At 37.9% G+C, this 18,047-nt stretch overlaps 3 protein-coding genes across 5 annotated transcripts; 1 reads left to right on the top strand and 2 right to left on the bottom strand.

The window, feature by feature from the left end:
• Positions 1–1,045: 1,045 nt before the first annotated feature.
• LOC119996705 (GDSL esterase/lipase EXL3-like) lies at positions 1,046–4,131 on the bottom strand. The gene is made up of 7 exons (XM_038843439.1): positions 4,001–4,131; positions 3,323–3,559; positions 2,831–2,961; positions 2,502–2,732; positions 2,067–2,322; positions 1,884–1,943; positions 1,046–1,056 (listed from the first exon to the last, which is right to left on the bottom strand). The coding sequence occupies exons 1-7, from the start codon at positions 4,011–4,013 to the stop codon at positions 1,046–1,048; spliced, it is 939 nt and encodes a 312-aa protein (XP_038699367.1). The 5' UTR covers positions 4,014–4,131.
• Positions 4,132–4,418: 287 nt separating this feature from the next.
• Positions 4,419–11,452, top strand: LOC120003368 (vacuolar protein sorting-associated protein 35A-like). Its single transcript, XM_038852332.1, has 21 exons — positions 4,419–4,598; positions 4,718–4,814; positions 4,960–5,083; positions 5,627–5,812; positions 6,371–6,458; positions 6,651–6,707; positions 6,828–6,917; positions 7,024–7,146; positions 7,364–7,498; positions 8,018–8,134; positions 8,267–8,506; positions 8,581–8,646; positions 8,845–8,934; positions 9,082–9,171; positions 9,472–9,561; positions 9,820–9,888; positions 9,985–10,065; positions 10,200–10,307; positions 10,422–10,525; positions 10,779–10,892; positions 10,987–11,452. Exons 1-21 carry the CDS (start codon positions 4,506–4,508, stop codon positions 11,195–11,197), a joined length of 2,373 nt encoding a protein of 790 aa, XP_038708260.1. The 5' UTR covers positions 4,419–4,505; the 3' UTR covers positions 11,198–11,452.
• A 941-nt stretch (positions 11,453–12,393) lies between these two features.
• Positions 12,394–15,310, bottom strand: LOC119996966 (rac-like GTP-binding protein RHO1). 3 transcript variants are annotated; one of them, XM_038843752.1, is made up of 9 exons: positions 15,204–15,310; positions 14,966–15,037; positions 14,790–14,900; positions 13,990–14,077; positions 13,789–13,898; positions 13,603–13,666; positions 13,144–13,208; positions 12,956–13,021; positions 12,394–12,860 (listed from the first exon to the last, which is right to left on the bottom strand). In XM_038843752.1, exons 3-9 carry the CDS (start codon positions 14,886–14,888, stop codon positions 12,759–12,761), a joined length of 594 nt encoding a protein of 197 aa, XP_038699680.1. In that variant the 5' UTR covers positions 14,889–14,900; positions 14,966–15,037; positions 15,204–15,310; the 3' UTR covers positions 12,394–12,758. The 3 variants fall into 3 exon arrangements, with proteins under 3 accessions (XP_038699680.1, XP_038699683.1, XP_038699675.1); XM_038843755.1 differs by having other exon boundaries at positions 15,139–15,284; XM_038843747.1 differs by having other exon boundaries at positions 14,790–15,037; positions 15,139–15,283.
• Positions 15,311–18,047: the final 2,737 nt, after the last annotated feature.

Here is an 18,047-nt window from a genome sequence, read left to right as displayed (position 1 = left end):
TGACTGTGACAGTAAAAAAGCTTGCCCATATGTTCATCCTTCCTCAAACTCTATGTTTCTGATGATACCGTTTCTGAAGATACTTGTGAATCCATTTCTGCAAGTTTTTGAAAATATGTTTGTTATGCCCATGTGTGTGTAGTTCTATGTCATTATGCTTAGTTCAGGTTCATAGTGTGAGTACGTGCGTATGTGTTTATCATCTGGTGATGATGAATGATCGAAACTCTGTCTCCTGTATGTGATATACTAATTTGAGTTTGATTTTAACTTGTCCGTGCGTTGCTAGAACATCTATGGTTGATCTTGAATGAAATATGGCCTTTGTTATTTTTTTGATCTGAGCATGTATCTGTGAATGTATATATATATATGGGTTTGTGTCCGTGTGTATGTATATATATATATATGGTGGGGGATGTATGAATTTGTTTGTTTGTGTGTATATATTATATGCCGTGTGTGGTGTATATATATATATTGTGTTTGAGTGTATATATTATATTTATGGTGTCTGTGTGTGTATATATATGTTGTATGTGTATATATGCATTTGTCAGTGTATGTATATGTGTAGATACCGTGGGTCTGTGTGTGCATATTTAATGTGTTATATATGTATGTATGAGCGTGTATGTATATACTGTATATATGTTTATATGTATATAAATCTTCAAAAAGAGCTTGGTTTGATATTATATTTGGATACTTATTGACCCATTTTTGTGTTTACTTGTTGGGCTTGGATCGGGCTTGTGACCGCATGGGCCGAAGGGCAACTTAGAGGATTTGGGCCGGATTTGAGCAATGGGTCTCGTGGGCAACATCCCAATTGTTGTATAATATTTTATATTTGTCTTGTGTACATAATTGTAAAGAGTAAGCCTTGTAATTGGATAAAAAATAGTAGATGTAAAAATAGAAATGCATACATAAATATGTTAGGGTGTTAGAAGCATATAGATATTAGGAGATGATTGTGTGAATGATGATTGCATTAGAATGCATGCTTAGGATTTTGATTTTTCACGCCATGCCATGATGTTTAGACGTATGCTAGGATTATTTGAATGTCATGAAAATAAATGCAACACGTTAGTCATTGGATTAATCCAAGCCGTCTCACATTAATAAAACACATCAAGATTAAATTATGGAATCCTTATGTTTTGATTAAATACCAAAGAGCCTTCAAGATATTGGGGTTCCATGGGCATTCATTGAAAACATTTGGATTTCGTGGATCCGGAAAGCAAATGTGTTTTTAGGGATTAGGAGAATTTATTTACGGACTCAACGGTGGGTTTAAAGATATTTGACCCATTCAATGAGCCATAAATGGATTCTTTCTTTTCTCATGAAGAACATAATTGTGAGTAAGACTTAAATTAAATATTTCTTGATTGTGGGCCCTTTTGGTACATCAACCAAGTCCTCAAAAAATCCTTCTTCAAAAATATCCAAACCCACTCCAAGTGGTGCTTTATCCAATCTTTGGCCAAGCCGGGAATGGCCCCAATGATCCCGTGCAGCCCCTTTTTCCAAATATCCAAACCCACTCCAAGTGGTGTTTTCTCCAATCCTTGGCCAAGCCGGGAATGGCCCCAATGATCCCGTGCACCTTGTCCTCTAAACCACTCCAAGTGGATTTTTCATTTACATTCCAATAAGACCCATCAAAATGGGATTTTCAAAAACAAATTAGAGCCAAATAGGAAAACATTTAAAGGTAACCGATTTCGGGAGTTGTGGGGTGCCTAACACCTTCCCCATGCTCAATAGACCCCCTTGCCCATTTTTCTCGTAGACCAGAATGGATGTCCAATTGCATCCTAAAAATCAATTGGTGGCGACTTCATTGTTTTTCAAGCCGGTTGCTTCACATAGTATACCAAATTGTAATGTTCCAGGGCCGCAACAGCCTTTGCTTGATTCTTCAAATCCTGGATTCACATAAAAAGACCAAACAAACATATATTAGAATACCTAATACCTATGATAAAATACGATGAAAATAAAAGAAACCAATGTCATCGATGATAATGTTGTACAGGACAAGGAATTACCGTATTTAGCAGGGGTTTTGATCATGGAAAGTAGTGTATTGTAAATGTCAATATAGACTAGCCTCATGTCAGGATGCTCTTTGTTGAGAGCATTGATCATCAAAGAGAGCTTGGTATTGTAGAGAACTGATAATTTATTGGTAATATCTGAACAGTCCCGTAGTATGCCTCCTTCTAATGTTCTCTTCAACGGCAGACACCCAATTGGCGGTGCACTAAATACTGCGATTTTTCTTGCTCCAAGTGCATAAAGTTTCTGCCATTTTCATTTTATTAATCGGCTAAAGAGAAAATGGCACAGATAAATTTCAGTTCCCTTTTTCTTTTATTTTTTTTTTCCAACAAGCTTCTAAATCTTTTAGCAGTGACCAGAGGAGGTTTAGACAATGCCAAATTATGCTATAAAGTATACACAGACAAGTTTTGATAGGATACCTGGTAAAAGTCTCTTGCACAGTTGACCATTAGATCACTATAACGATCACCATCATATTGCAGCCTCCTAAATGGATTTGAGAAACTATTTGCAAGGTCATTGCTTGCAAAAACAGAAATGAATAAGCTTTTCGATAGTAGAGTAGCCAGTCTTTGTTCCCCAACTCCTGCCTTTACCCTCTCTATGTACTCTTTAAACATATTTATTTGATCGTCCGGTGACAGGACATGCTAGTGGTACAAATAAGAAAAGAAGATACGTTAGAATATTTAATGGGTTTAACTTACACTAACGAATTAAGAGAGTGAGGAAGGAGAGAGTAGATTACCACAAGTCTTGATGTAAAAGGATCATACCCAGAACCAGCCGATGCGAAACTTACACCGGTAAGGAGGTCCTGGAGTTGCAAGTTGGGTTGGAGATACGATGGAATCGTCTTCTTTATACCGAGGGTATCAGCTGAAAATTATTTAAGAATACATGTTTAAAGAGGAGAAACAAGGGCAATCTTCTTTATCACATATATACATGTAGAATGTAACAAATTGAAACCACAGTGGAGAGGTATTAAGCAAGTTCGAGAATAGGCTATTGAGGATGGAGCGTGCTCAGGTAACGAACTAGTACCATTGTCATCTCCACACAAATGAGCTATTATTACCATTATATAGAGTAATGGCAAGAATTGCTCGTATATTGTAACCATTTCCCCAAGGCTTACAAGATACTATTATCAATCAGGCCTTACAATTTTGCTTAGAAATATGGAATAATGACTTTCAAACTGAATTGAACAATTATTTAATTGACAACACGATACCTATAAGGTCTGAGGGGACCTTTCCGTTGCTGAACCTTCCGGTAGGTTTTCCTCCGTCGAAATCTTTCCCATAAGGTTCGAAATCACTCTTGACGATGGTAGGGATATAGTCATTGTTGCCGGTGTCAACTATAGAATCTCCGAACGTAATCACTGCTGGAAATATTGTTTGATTATTATGTGAAACATTATCTGGACCTGCAACTGTTTGATTATCAGGTAAAACTGGATCTGGACCTGTTTGATTATTAGGTAAAACATTAACGTGGCCAGCACAAATTTTGAGAAAGAAAATCACTAAAACATAGATGACCAATGGAGTACGAGAAGAAAGACTATATTTTCCAGAAAAGAACTTCATGTTTTCTAAACCAAGGAACTAAGCAGCTGCCAATGCAAAGCCTATATTAATCAGCATGCATAATCAACTCATTTGGTTATATACAAGTAACACTGACGCACTAGTTAAAGGAACACCTGACATATATATATAAGCAGAGACCAAGAGAGACAACCCAGAAACTAAACCATGAAAAATGCACCAACCAATAAAGCAATATTCTCGGAGAACCGTGTAGACGTCCGAGCATGACGCCCAAAAGCAGTAAAAACTGGACGTCCTTCATTGAGGAAATAACACAAACACCTTACATGTCTCAATTAGAAAAGCATGTCTACCTGGTCCGCTCATTCTGTGTTATCCCCATCAGCCTACAATCAATCACTGAGGTCCTCCACGGTCCACGGAAGATTGAGTGATTGAAGACTTGGTCACTTGGGGAAGGAAGAAGCTAGAAATAGAAAGTCCGTCAAATTCAGCACAAAAATGGTTACCGTTTGAAAGTAACCGGGCTTGAAATTGTCTAGGCCAACACTCTGGCCCAATGGGCTAAATAATAGTAAGCGGGCTTGAAAATAAATGGGCCGAAACTCTGGCTCAATGAGCTTCATATCTAGTGGGTTCGAGCCTCTTGACTTCTTGACCTCCCTCCAGACCGTGACCGTCGAAATCACGATCTAAACCCCACACAATTGACGGTCCAGATTTGTCCAATCGAATCTCTAGAGAAGTACCGTCCATAGCCAAGCGAAACAAACTAGACTTGACAGGCAGTTGAGCTCCGGTCGAAGACCACTTCGTATTAGAGAGAGAAAACGAAGGTTTAGGGAGAGACAAAGAGCGATGATGGTAGCCGGGGCGGAAGACGAGGAGAAGTGGCTGGCGGCAGGGATCGCCGGCCTCCAGCAGAACGCCTTCTACATGCATCGAGCCTTGGTAACCTTATCACTCGCTATTTTGATGAGCTCTCTGTTTGATTGCGAGAAAAGAGAGAGATACGAAAGTTAATCAGTAATTTCAAATTTGGAATACTAAATTATGCTCTAATTTCGCAGGATTCGAACAATTTGAGAGACGCTTTGAAGTACTCCGCGCAAATGCTTTCTGAGCTTAGGACTTCGAAACTGTCTCCTCACAAGTACTATGAACTATGTGAGCGTTCTTTCTTTCATTCTGAGATTTGGTTATTCGTTGTGTTGAATTGTGAGATCGATTTGTTGTTTTTCCTACTTATTTTAAATTGGAAGGAAAAAGGTGTCTGACCTTTTGGTTGTGTGATTTGGGGTTGGTGCCCTAGATATGCGTGCCTTTGATGAATTGAGAAAGTTGGAGATGTTCTTCAAAGAAGAGACTCGGCGTGGTTGCTCGGTTATTGAACTTTACGAGCTTGTGCAGCACGCGGGAAACATATTACCAAGATCGTAAGTTTCATTCTAGTTCCATCTTTCTTGGTTTGTCAGTTTTTGGTCTTCATGCGATGCTTCATTTTCTTGTTGTCGCTTTATAGACATTATATTTGTTTTATCTGGATGACTATAGCTCTTGAATTGTGAGGTTGCAATCCTAATTGGTTAAGATTGCTTTGAGTATCAAATGATTGTGGCGGTCATCATACACTTTGTTTATTTTCTTTATTGGAGTTGAGGATCATGAATTTCGTCAGACATTGTCAGCTGACTTGTGTGTGCAATAGTAAACCTGCTTTGCCTCTAGAATTTTGTGTTTGCATCTAATCTTGATCATACTTGAATCACTTGAAGCATAGAACTCAATACTTAGGGAGAGATTATCCTAAACTAAATGTGAACTACACTTATGTTGGTTCATCTCTGTTTCCAGCTCTTTATGATGCAGTGTTATAAATTCGTAGGTCAAAACTTAGGCATATGAATATATGATTGACTTGTGAAAGTTTGCAAAACTTGTTGTATATCTTATTTAATGAGTTACACTTACGCTTTCAGGTATCTCCTCTGTACTGTTGGGTCTGTGTACATCAAATCTGAGGAAGCTCCTGCTAAGGACGTCCTTAAAGATCTTGTTGAAATGTGCCGTGGCATTCAGCATCCTCTTCGCGGGCTCTTTTTGAGGAGTTACCTTTCTCAAGTCAGTAGGGATAAACTACCTGATATTGGTTCTGAATATGAAGGGTATGTATATATATGGTGGTTGTCTTTTTCTAGTTTTCTTAGGTTGAATATTTTTTAGTTGAATAGAAAAGAAGATTTGGTAGCTTGGGGAAAATTGAAAATACATGGTCGTGACTAAGGTGAGAATGCATTAAAATTTAATCGAGTTGGCATCTTTTAAATCGTTTTCTCATAATCTAGAAGGCATGATGACTTCAATTTGTTGTCTAAAGAAGATCAAATTCGATTTGCCTTTATTTTATTCTTCTATTTATCTTTCAATTAAGGGTGAAAACCCTACCAAAAGGTTACAGGTTAAAATCCTGGAAAAAACCTCTCTGCAATATGGGTAAGGCTTTGCAAATTTTGCAATTTCTCATCACTCCCTCCACTGTGGAAGTGCTGTGCTCAAGGTTCTTTGACCTGGACCAAAAAATCTTTGCTTATGAAGTAGTAGTTCACTTGTGTTCATTCTAATTGATCAATAGATTAAGTGTAATAGCCCTGCTTGTAAACTGGTGACGGTGCTTGTGATGGATTGAGATTGGAGCTCATGCTTAGATTTTTGAACTCCTGCAGGGACGCTGATGCTCTCATGGATTCAGTGGAGTTTGTACTCCAAAACTTCACTGAAATGAACAAATTATGGGTGCGCATGCAACATCAGGTTGGTTGAAATATCTATAGGCTGCATGCTCTAATGTTTGGCATGCATATACCACATGCTTGCATGTCATGAAGGTAGAAATATGTCATGAGGGCATGATTTCTCGTCATGCAGGTCTTATAGTGATTGTGAGTCATTCATACTCTTGGCTGATCCTGAGTTGAGGATTGCTCTCGGGCTTTCTGGTGGCAGGGATCTGTCCGGGAAAAGGAGAAACGGGAGAAAGAGAGGAACGAGCTGCGAGATCTTGTAATTTACTAATTTCAGTGACTTGCAACTTGGTAGTTTCACTGCAATATACTTGTATGATGTGTTCAACTTAGAGTAATACAAGACTCTGCTTTTTCTCTCTCCATGTTCTTCTGTTAGGTTGGCAAGAACCTGCATGTTCTAAGTCAATTAGAGGGTGTTGACCTTGATATGTACAGGGATATTGTACTTCCCAGGATCCTGGAGCAGGTTTGGTTTGTCTAGTTTGTTCTTAATGTTTTCTCAATTTATGTCTGGAGCCTATGGTTTGACTTTTGTGTGTCACCATCTGGCAATGCATTTCATATTTTAATAGGTTGTTAATTGTAAAGATGAGCTTGCCCAATACTATTTGATGGATTGCATAATTCAAGTTTTTCCTGACGAATATCATTTGCAAACTCTGGAAACATTGTTGGATGCTTGTCCTCAACTCCAAGTAAGTAGTATTGCATCTTCCATTCTCATTCAGAGCTTGTATATTTTTTTCCTTTTAACACAACTATTAACTTTCTGTGGCCCCTTTGGAGACTTCATCATTTGGTTCAATGTATGCCTTTGTGTTTCCAAGTCCAGTTGATGATACTTAACTTTCTTCCGTAAATCCAGCAAGTTGACCCTACTGAGTCTAAGTTTCATAACATTTTGTTTCTCAGCCATCTGTTGATATCAAAACAGTACTATCTCGACTAATGGAGAGGCTTTCAAGCTATGCGGCTTCAAGTCCAGGAGTGTTGCCTGAGTTCTTGCAAGTGGAAGCTTTTTCGAAATTGAACAATTCCATAGGGAAGGTAAAATTTGGCTTTGTTCTCAGGAAATGTAAACCATAGGTGAAAAACAATGCAACTTTAATGTGTTGAGAGTTGACTATATAGAGAGAGGAATTTCCCATGCTTGCTTTGAGCAATGTCACAAAAAGTTTTTTACCTGTATCGTTGTTTACAGGCAAACATGTGGCCCAATGGTAGAGTTTTTGGGATGCAAACTATAAGTCATAGGAATTGAATTCTTGGAAACAGTCTTCATATTACGTAGGGGTAAGGTCTGCGTACATCATGCCTCTCCTCGACATAGCCCACTGCGGGAGCTTTGTGCATGAGAGTTGTTTACCTTATCGTTGTTTATATATGTTTCATGTATCTGGTGGAGTTGACAATGTATGTAAACGCTTTGCTTCCTTGCATGTTCATTTACGGAATTAGTTATTAAGCATCTTCTGTTTACTTTATCTGTTCATCTTTTAATCTATATTTTTTTTGTAACTTGGGATTCTTAATGCAGTTGACATTCTGATGCCTATTTATGTGCAGGTGATAGAGGCACAGGTTGAAATGTCGATTCTTGGAGCTGTAATTTTATATTCATCTCTTCTTAAATTTACTCTTCATGTTCACCCTGATCGACTTGACTATGCAGATCAAGTGCTGGTATGTGATCCCCTTTAAATGCAAAGATCAGAAATGTTAGCTTTTTTACATGGCCTTCTTGTTTTTGCTATTTTGATAGTGATATGATTTTAAGTTCAGAAGGAACTAATTTCGTGTCTTCATTTTTCTAAGGGAGCATGTGTTAAAAAACTCTCGAGCAAAGGGAAGATTGATGACAGCAGAGCAACAAAAGAGATTGTTGCACTTTTGAGTGCGCCTTTAGAGAAATATAATGATATTGTCACTACACTAAAGCTCTCTAATTATCCCCGAGTCATGGAGTATCTTGACAGTGAAACTAATAAAGTAATGGCTACTGTTATAATCCAAAGCGTTACGAAAAACAATACTAATGTCTCTTCCGCTGAAAAGGTACATTTTCCCCCACTGGTTATCTGTTTCTTTAAGTGTGCTTCTCTGTAATCTGGCACCATCGCTTTGTGTAGGTTGGGGCATTGTTTGAATTGATAAAAGGCCTTATCAAGGATTTGGATGGGTCTCCTCATGAAGAGGTTCGGAGTCACTTCCCTTAGTTCTTTGCCATATCTGTTCTAATGATTAGGATATAACTTTTTTGATTACATATGATTTCGAATGTTATCAAGCTTGTTGCTCTTTTCAATTCGTTCTTCGCCTGCATTGAAGTTGTCAAGCGTCTTTATCTTTTTATTGAATTCTTTCACAAGGTGCAACATTTTTCATTTCCTTAGGTTGATGAAGATGACTTCATAGAGGAGCAAAATTCTGTTGCACGTCTTATTCAGATGCTGCACAATGACGTACCTGAAGAGATGTTCAAGGTATTCAAGTTGGTGAACACAATAGTTTATGTCAGCCCTTGTCTTTTATGATTTGCTTGCTGGTACACTTTTTAAAATGTTGATGTGTTTTCTGTTTGAATATCTTTTTAACTTGATGTTGGCTGTTGTGCTTGTACTGAGTTGCAGATCATTTCAACAGTGTGGCAGCACATTGTGACTGGAGGAGCAAAACGTCTATCTTTTACTGTTCCTGCCCTTGTTTTCTCTTCTCTGAAGGTTTGTACGTGTTCAATTTTGCATTTCAATTCCAAAAGTCGGCATAGTATTGTGTGTCATCGTTGGACTTTGTAATTACCAGGTTATTATGCAACTGCTTTTATAGACAGTAACAACACATTTATTTATAAAAATATGGTGAAGATGTGAGATTCTCCTTAAGACTATAGCTTGTGCGCCAGTTCTTGATATTTCTTCCTCTTCTTAATCTGCCAACTTCGCATTCTCTATTCATGTTTGTGCAGTGCAAACCTCATTTTGCCATTTATCCATGGTTTGTTGTTTGTGACATGCATGCAGTTGATTAGACAACTGCAGAGCCAAGAAGAAAATCCTTTTGGAGATGATACATCAATCAGCCCGAAGAAAATTTTTCAACTTTTGAATCAGGTAACTTCTCTCCAGAGTTGCTAATGCTATAGCCTATATGTACTATTGCAATGTGATAGTCGCGGATGGTTTAACTGCGGAGATGTGATTTGACATTATGGACAATGAGAATGTTAAATGTGTGTTTGGATCTGAATTTCAATTTGTACAGATGGATTTCTTGTGACTGAATCCGCTGATCTTGTATTTGGAAAAGAGTTGGTTTCCCATGCAGCAGTTTTAGTCTATTAATTGGCCCCCTTGTTTTTTTTTCCTCAGATTATTGAGGCTTTGTTAACTGTCCCAGCACCAGAATTGGCATTGCGGTTGTACTTGCAGTGCGCGGAGGTATATGGACATTCTGGTTCATCAATTCAAATGTTTCCAAGCTAGTAAACACTCTTACTCTAATGTGCATTTTGCCTTTGGTTTTTCATAAATCAGGCTGGAAATGACTGTGACCTTGAGCCAGTAGCATATGAATTTTTCACCCAAGCATATATTTTGTATGAAGAAGAAATTTCGGTAAGTTTATTCTCAGAGTTTTACTAAGAAAAAAAAAAGAAAAAAAAAATAGAGGATGTTTGTTCCCACAGTTTCCACTCCCAATAGCTTTTGTATACCTGTATTCTTCCAAGCTTATATGTTTTGTGTGACAGGATTCCAAAGCACAGGTGACTACACTACATTTAATAATAGGAACTCTTCAGAGGATGCATGTCTTTGGTGTTGAGAACAGAGATACTTTAACACACAAGGCCACAGGGGTAATCATTATATTATTTCCACCTTGATTTATAATTATGATTACCAACTTTATGGGTTGATCTACGAAGGCTTTCTTACTTAGAATCTGATGTGGTGGCCTTTGCTTTGAGCAGTATTCTGCAAAGCTTTTAAAGAAGCCTGATCAGTGCAGAGCTGTTTATGCATGCTCACATCTCTTCTGGGTTGACGACCAGGATAACTTGAAAGATGGAGAGAGGTGAGTTGTTACATGCAATTTTGAGTATGAAGTGATGACATGTCTAGAAGATTGCGGGGTTACTTGCACTGGAGTATCAAGTTTGCAATGGGATGGGGGTTCCAAGGTTTATTCTGATAGAATATGTAACATGCTTCTTTTGATGCTGAAATTTGTTGTTTTTGGCATAGAAGGGTGTATTCTTCACGGTTAATGACACGTATTTTTGTATCAATTATGATTTCTCCTTTCACCATTTTTATTTGTTAACCAGGGTCCTAATATGCCTAAAGCGTGCTTTAAGAATTGCAAATGCTGCTCAGCAAATGTCCAATGCCACGAGAGGTAGTACTGGATCAGTCACGCTCTTTGTCGAGATTTTGAACAAGTAATTGTTTCAACCTTGGTTCTGTTATTTCTCATTTATATCACCTTTTCTACAAACAACACAAACTAAAACCCTTCCATTGTTGTATTTCAAGGTACCTTTACTTCTTCGAGAAGGGAAACCCACAGATAACTGTTGCTGCAATCCAGAGCCTAATTGAATTGATCAAGACTGAGATGCAAAGTGACTCAACCACCCCTGATCCAGCTGCTGAGGCTTTCTTTGCCTGCACTCTGCGGTACATCCAGTTTCAGAAACAAAAAGGTGGTGCGATTGCTGAAAAATATGAGCGGGTCAAGGCTTGAAGACTTACAGGATGACCCAATGCATCTGAGGTTATCTATATTGAGTGTTGTGGCCAAAGTTTTGTGGTGCATTTGTTCATAAATGATTATGGTCTTTGTTTCCTTGTTTAATTTTGGGAATCATGTGATTCAGTGATTGTGCTTTATTGTTCGTTGTCAAGTTAGTGCAAGTCAGTTCCGGCCCAAAATTGTATGCTTGATGCCTCTTATCACATCAGAATACCTAAATTTAGTCAAAGAATTTCATATTAACAAGCCTGTTAGAAGATGTTATGATGAAGGGTAAGATATTGGTTAACAAAACAGAAATGAGCTAGCATGATTTTAATGCTTTATATTGTGCATTGTTACCCAACGCATGGTGAAAGAATCATTGGGCTTGTTTGGGAATGCTGTGAGGTGTGGTGTGGTGCTGTGAGTTATAAAACTGTGGTGCTGTGAGGTGAGTTGAAACGCAAAAAGCTGTTTGGCGCATAATTTTTAAAACTGTGGTGTGGTGCGGTGTGATGCTGTGAGATGCGTTTGACGTATCTAAATTACGGTTATATTAGATGACTAATAATATTAATATAAAATCACTTAAGGTTTACCTTGTACATTAATCTAAAATAAAATAATTGACCTAATTTGATTACGTAGGACAAGTCAATATATAATGTAAATGTTTGGGAGTGTGGTGAGATGCTGTGAGTTAAAAAGTTGTGGTGCTGTGAGGTGAGTTAGAACGCAAAAGCTGTTTGACGTGTCACAAAAAACTGTGGTGCTGTGAAGTGTGTTGCAACTGTGTTCAATTGCAACACACTCCCAAACTCATACATTGTTAGTTGATTTCACAAGTCCTCCAGCATATTGCATCTGAATTTGGCCATAGTTGCGTAAGACAGATTGGCGATTGGTTATGGCAACTTAAATTATCTTGAGCGTCAATTATAGACAAACATACATCTTTTTTTTGTGACCAGGGAATTCACAGAAAGCACAGCCTCCAGTTTTCACCTCAATGGTAAACTCATGGGTCACATGCAATACTAACAAGCCACATCGGCTGGTTAAGCCCAAATACTCGACCATCTTTCTCATAAAACCCTCCGACTCGACTTCTTCCTTGGCCTTGCAAACTTTCTACAAATGCCAAACCTGTAGATTTTAATTAGAAACTATCAAGGTGTTAACAGACTAACAGACTAAGCATGAAATACTAGCAAACATACCCAAACCATTGGAAAAAAAAAGAAGAAAACATACAAAGACCATATTCAAGTGTCCTTGCGAGGCAAAGGTTGTTTCCCCAACTGGAGATCCAGTCCAATTAATACATTAAAACATATCACAACCGCGAGTCAAGAAAAGGAGGTGGACAATCTTGTAATGGAATTCAGCAATTAGAATCACAAATTCCAGGAAAGCAATATCAAACACCACCTGATGCTTCAATGAGATCCTAATTATAGTCTCTTAAGACAATAAGTCGAGGCCTCCAGCTTCTTCTAGCAACAAAGTGTAGAAACGAACGAAGGGAACCTGGTCGGAAAGTGACCATGAGCCTTTGCACTGTTTGAAATCACAATATGGAGCAGGCCTTTTGTGCTTTGCTCTTCTTTTTCTTCTGCTTCGGTGGTTGAAGGACAACCCTGATTGCTGCATCGAAGACTGCCTTAACATTCTGCAGATAAAAGTTCCACAACTTCATGTCAACAGAAATGCCAGTAACTTAATCATCAAAAGAAAGGAAAATGTCTGTAGGACAAATATATGTACCTGCTGTGTTTTTGAACTACATTCGATGTAAGCAGGTGCACCGATCAGCTTCCGCAGCTCCTCTCCCTTTAAATAAAGATTGTGAGGACGAAGATAAAAAAAGTTGCAGTGAAACCATTTCCATGTTCAAGATTTAAAAAAGAAGTTGAACACAACAGAGTCAGTTATATGGAAGCATTATTCTGTACCTGTGCTGTAGTGATGGGGACTGCACCAGGATGGTCTATAAAGAACTGCTTATCATCCCGAAGATCTGGCGCATTAAATGTCACAAAACAATAAGGGGTTGAGAAAATCATTTATAAAATGTGATCAGATGCAACATCAATTGGGTCAAGAGCACGTCCATAGAAACAAGACTTCTTCATACAAGTCTAAATGACAACAGTATCACCCCAGCAATTCATTACTTGAGACAACTGTTCATAGTTGTCCTTTTTTTTGGAATGGAAGAGGAAATTGCAAGCTATCTTGCTCGCCCCATAGCAATGATGGCATAACACATCACCTAATCAGCCATTCGATTGCTCCCCAAAATATCCAGTTAAAGTAATCAGGATAACAATAAAAAGTACGATCATATACAACACTAGAATATGCAAGCAGCACCAACGGATTCACCAACAAAAAAAAAAGTGAAATCTTACCAAGCTTGGTTCCAACAAGAACTATTGGAACACCAGGCGCATAATGTTTCAACTCTGGAATCCACTGGAAATAGAAGCCGAAGAGCAAACGATCAGTATTCAGTACTATGGTTCAATCACCCGGAAACATATTTCTTTGCTTAAAAAGTAAAATGACAAAGCACCGTTCAATAAGTAGATCCTGACCTTCTTGGAAACATTTTCATAACTGGCCTTGCTAATGAGAGAAAATGCCAGTATGAAAACATCTGCCCCACGGTAACTCAAAGGTCTTAATCTGTTATAATCCTCTTGTCCTGTTCTACCACATTAACAATTTCAGATCCAAGAGAAAAGTTCTATGCAACTGCTGCATTAAACTAAGAAAGATCAAAAAGAAACAATTACCAGCAGTATCCCACAATCCCAGGTTGACAGTGGCTCCATTCACAACCACATTAGCACTGAAATTGTCAAACACAGTCGGCACATAATCCTGCGTCCCATTGGAAAAAGAAACAGACAAAAGCCCAGATCATTCATCGGTGCTTCTTATAAAGCATCGCAAAAATGTGTCCTAACAAGTATTTGCAACTTATTTAGTGACATTCTTTTTATAATCGATTTCCTTTGGAAATGTGATATATATACAAGCAATGGTGTCATGTGAATAAGTGAATTGAAAAACGAAATGGAGCATTCGGTAAAATCATACTATCCTAATTGTGGATCCGAAATGACAATTACATATGACTGTACAGTAAGCCAAAATACAGAACTAAAGAAGAAAGCCAGGCCTAACTGATGAGATTAGAATCATAAACTAATTGGTACCTTCAATATCCCAAAATACATACAATATCAAGCAACAATCAGGCCTAATTTATCTGTGTTTATCACCCAATCAGATGTAAGATCCCTTAACAAATAGAACCTCATATTCACCAATTTTTGATGTAAAAATGATCCGTATTCACCAAAAAGAAAGAAATTTCATTCCCTCAACGTAGTTGTACGCCTTTATGTACCCCTTTGATGTCCAGTTTCACCATAACCGAAAAAACCATAGACATTCAAGAAAGAATCAAAATTTCTGCCACTAAAATCAACGAAAAAGTACCCCAAATCAAAGCTCCAATCTTTCCCAAACAGAAATGAACGAATAAACAAGAAAACAGAAACAATAGAAAGAAATGAGAGAAGATTACCGTAGGAAAAGTGTTGCTGGTGTAGGAAATGAGGAGGCATGTTTTACCAACTGCACCATCACCGACTGTAACGCACTTGATAAACCTCGACGCGCTCATTTTCTTTTCCTCCTAATTCTTATTCAAATTTAAACCCAAGAATCCCAAACAAAAGAAAATTAGCCTCAGATCTTCACCTGAGGACCTCTTGAATCCCACAAACGAAAAACCACAAAACCCACCAATCTGGGTTCCTCAATCAGCCATCTCTGCAATGAAGGAAACAAACAAAAAGAAAAAAGATGCAAAACTTGAAAGAAACCCTAAACAGAGAAATCGAAGAAAAGAGAACAGCAATTGGAGCCCTAACCCTAGAAAATGTGTGGAAATGGGGAAAGATGGATTGTAAAGCTTGGAGAGATCAAAAGAGAAGACCTTCTCTGGGCCGTGAAATATTGCCGTTGAAGCGTTCCTTGAGCGAACCACTCTTCGCCAACTACACCTCCGATTGTTTTTCTTTTTTATTTTCGTTCTTTCTCCTATATTTGCTTTATTAATCGGAGTGGTTGGGCCAGGAATCCGGATCCGCCCCACTGGCCAGCTTATGGATCGGATCCTCAGTGTATCAAGTCATCAACTTTACACTTTTTTTTTTGGTCATAATTGTTTACTTGTAATTAGGAGAAAAAAATTATTTATACTTAATTAGATGCTACCTAGATTTCATATTTTTGTTCTTATAATCATTGGTCCAAGAAGAATATGTCAAGACTCAAAATTTGACATTAGTCTCGCATGCCCAATCCAATGATTTGTAATCAATACTCAGTTTCTCTCAAATTGAAGACGTGTTTTCATGTGCGTAAGAATCAATGACAATGACTCATAAATAACAAATTTGTGTGAGCCCATACCCTAAAGCGGACAATATATTTAATGTGTTTAGATTGAGAATTTCAATAATAAAAAATTAAAAATTATTTAAATGCGAAAAAGAGACATGATAAGTTTTATTAAAATCAAGATAAAATTTTCTTGTGTTTGTAATTTTGAACTTGGGATGATGTTTATTTTTCTAAGTTTTTTCAAGACTAAGTTTTTTTTTTTTTTTTTTTTTTTCATGTTTTAATTTCAATTAAACCCGAAAATGGAGGGAAGTGATAAGGACCGTTACGTGGGCACCCGCCAATTTCGAATTTCAGTTAATGACTTGGTCAGATTCCAAATCAAGAGACAGAGAGACACACATTTCGATAAGAATCCCATGCCTCAAATTTATTTATTTTTTCACCATTTTTTTGTCATTATCATTAGTTCATTACAATTACATGGATTAGCTCACTTTCTACTAACAAAGACTTTAACTTCAGTAGAAAAATAGAGTTCGATTTTTCTTCATGTGCAAGAAGTAATGGCGTGAATACCAAATTTAGTGCTTCTAATGGCACTCGTTTCTTTGTGGGTTATATTGGTAGGATGGGCTTTGTTAATGGGGATGGTTTGATTGCAACTAGATGTGGGCTGGTGTTCTTGAGAAAGCTAGAAGAGGAGCCAGCACAGGGCCAGGTAGTTTTGCATGTTATGTGCTTGATTATTTCCCTCAATGAGAGATTTAGGCCAAGTTAACTTTCTTAGTATTTTTAAATATGTGGTTTGACTTTCAAGGAGAGTATGATTTGGTGAAGTTCATCAAGATGATTGGTGAGCATGGTATGCATGCAACACTCAGGGTTGGGCCATATATATATTGAGGCTCAATGGAATCACGGGTATGCCTCAGCTAAACTGAGATTGGATTTTCACATACTGAAATTGCTCTTAAAACTTTCACTCATCTTCTTCTGGTTGTGCAGCGGATTCCTGTATTGGTTAAGAGAGATTCCAAACATTACTTGCCGAACTGATAGCTTGCCTTTCAAGGTGATTATCCTCTCTTCATTTGATGTAAAGTATTAAACAGATGGTAACTTCTGTCCGGTATGAAACAGATTGTTGCACAACATAATTCAAGAAACCTTAAGTTATCAGTGAAAGCAAGTAAGGGCCTCAAGTGGGAACTGTCGCAAGAAAGTATTTCGACTAATGAAGATGTCGCCAAGAAAGAAAGGTCTCCCACAGAACTGATCAGCGCCACCAAGGACACCACTGACTACTTGTCGCACACCACCAGGTTAGCTAGTTCCTGCTCGTCCATGCAGAATATAATCTCATTGTGTACAGCTTCAGTAATTTCTGAAATTTCAAACTATCAGAAACATTGACTTAAGCAATACTGTTTGGATTGGTATATGTGGTGCATATTATTCACAGCATCAACTTGGATCACACTGAATTGCCTTTCCAGCAAGACATCCGCTCTGATATCCTCATATGCTAGAATCTTAAATCTGTTATTGGCATGCCAATCCAATATATGGAAGGCCGTGCTTCTTGTTTTATTTGGTACATAGCATAGGAGACTTTGTTGTCATATTCATAGCTATTGACAAGTTAAGAGGTGAAGGGTTTCCTATCTGCCTTGGAATATGCCTGTTAAGTGGATTTATTGGAAACTGAAACCTGATAGAAGTTTGAAATGTTACTGAAACCAGTAATTAGGACAGAAACTAAGCATAGCTGGCTATAAAATTGCTAATTGTTCATAATGCTGTGTTATAAGATCTGGACATGGAAGCAATGTTGACAAGAGTTTTGGCTTTTGAAAGCCGATAACCTTGAAGGTTGGAACTAACCGTATATCACTGTTATTGCAGTAATGATCTCTGACCTTCCAGCTTCCTTTATTTCAACAGCTTTTTGCATTCATTTTCTGAAGATACCAATCGATCACTGTGTACACTACTGGTAACTAACAGGATAGCTGTGGCAATCAAAGGCCTCAACACCGGAACTCTCGATCTGCCTATGAACGGATGGGGGGGGGGGGGGGGGGGCTAAGATAATTAACTAATCTAAAGATAGATAAAGAACACCTTCAAGAATATACACTCTGGAATTTGGTTCTGTGAATTCCTCCTTGCAGGTTCACAGAAGAGTCAAGTGAACAGGAATTCTCATATGTTCAGTGGCATCTGCAGCTTTCATTTGGTTCTTTGTGAATTCCTCCTTGCAGGTTCACAGAAGAGTCAAGTGAACAGGAATTCTCATATATTCAGTGCATCTGCTGCTTTCATTTGGTATTTATGTAATTAGACCTGATTGGCTGGCTTTGTAGTGGCAATATTATGTTGAACTGTTTATGGAGATGCTGGTTAAGCAGAAAAGGACAAACAATAATCA

This window comes from Tripterygium wilfordii, chromosome 1 (genome assembly GCF_013401445.1).
Source record: "Tripterygium wilfordii isolate XIE 37 chromosome 1, ASM1340144v1, whole genome shotgun sequence".
Lineage (NCBI taxonomy): Eukaryota > Viridiplantae > Streptophyta > Magnoliopsida > Celastrales > Celastraceae > Tripterygium > Tripterygium wilfordii.
The sequence above is the reverse complement of the archived record's forward strand: the minus strand, read 5'-3'. Positions and strand labels throughout refer to the sequence as shown.

What these genes read in the sequence shown, in the direction of transcription:
- LOC119996966 (XM_038843752.1), bottom strand. Translation starts at nt 14,888, where the DNA reads ATGAGCGCGTCGAGGTTTATCAAGTGCGTTACAGTCGGTGATGGTGCA. An exon ending in CCAGCAACACTTTTCCTACG is followed by an intron (nt 14,078 to 14,789) that starts GTAATCTTCTCT and finishes AATGGGACGCAG; the next exon opens with GATTATGTGCCGACTGTGTT. An exon ending in GGGATTGTGGGATACTGCTG is followed by an intron (nt 13,899 to 13,989) that starts GTAATTGTTTCT and finishes GTGGTAGAACAG; the next exon opens with GACAAGAGGATTATAACAGA.
- LOC120003368 (XM_038852332.1), top strand. Translation starts at nt 4,506, where the DNA reads ATGATGGTAGCCGGGGCGGAAGACGAGGAGAAGTGGCTGGCGGCAGGG. An exon ending in TGTATGAAGAAGAAATTTCG is followed by an intron (nt 10,066 to 10,199) that starts GTAAGTTTATTC and finishes TTTGTGTGACAG; the next exon opens with GATTCCAAAGCACAGGTGAC. An exon ending in TAACACACAAGGCCACAGGG is followed by an intron (nt 10,308 to 10,421) that starts GTAATCATTATA and finishes TGCTTTGAGCAG; the next exon opens with TATTCTGCAAAGCTTTTAAA.
- LOC119996705 (XM_038843439.1), bottom strand. An exon ending in GTGCAAGAGACTTTTACCAG is followed by an intron (nt 2,323 to 2,501) that starts GTATCCTATCAA and finishes TGAAAATGGCAG; the next exon opens with AAACTTTATGCACTTGGAGC. An exon ending in CAAAACCCCTGCTAAATACG is followed by an intron (nt 1,944 to 2,066) that starts GTAATTCCTTGT and finishes ATGTGAATCCAG; the next exon opens with GATTTGAAGAATCAAGCAAA.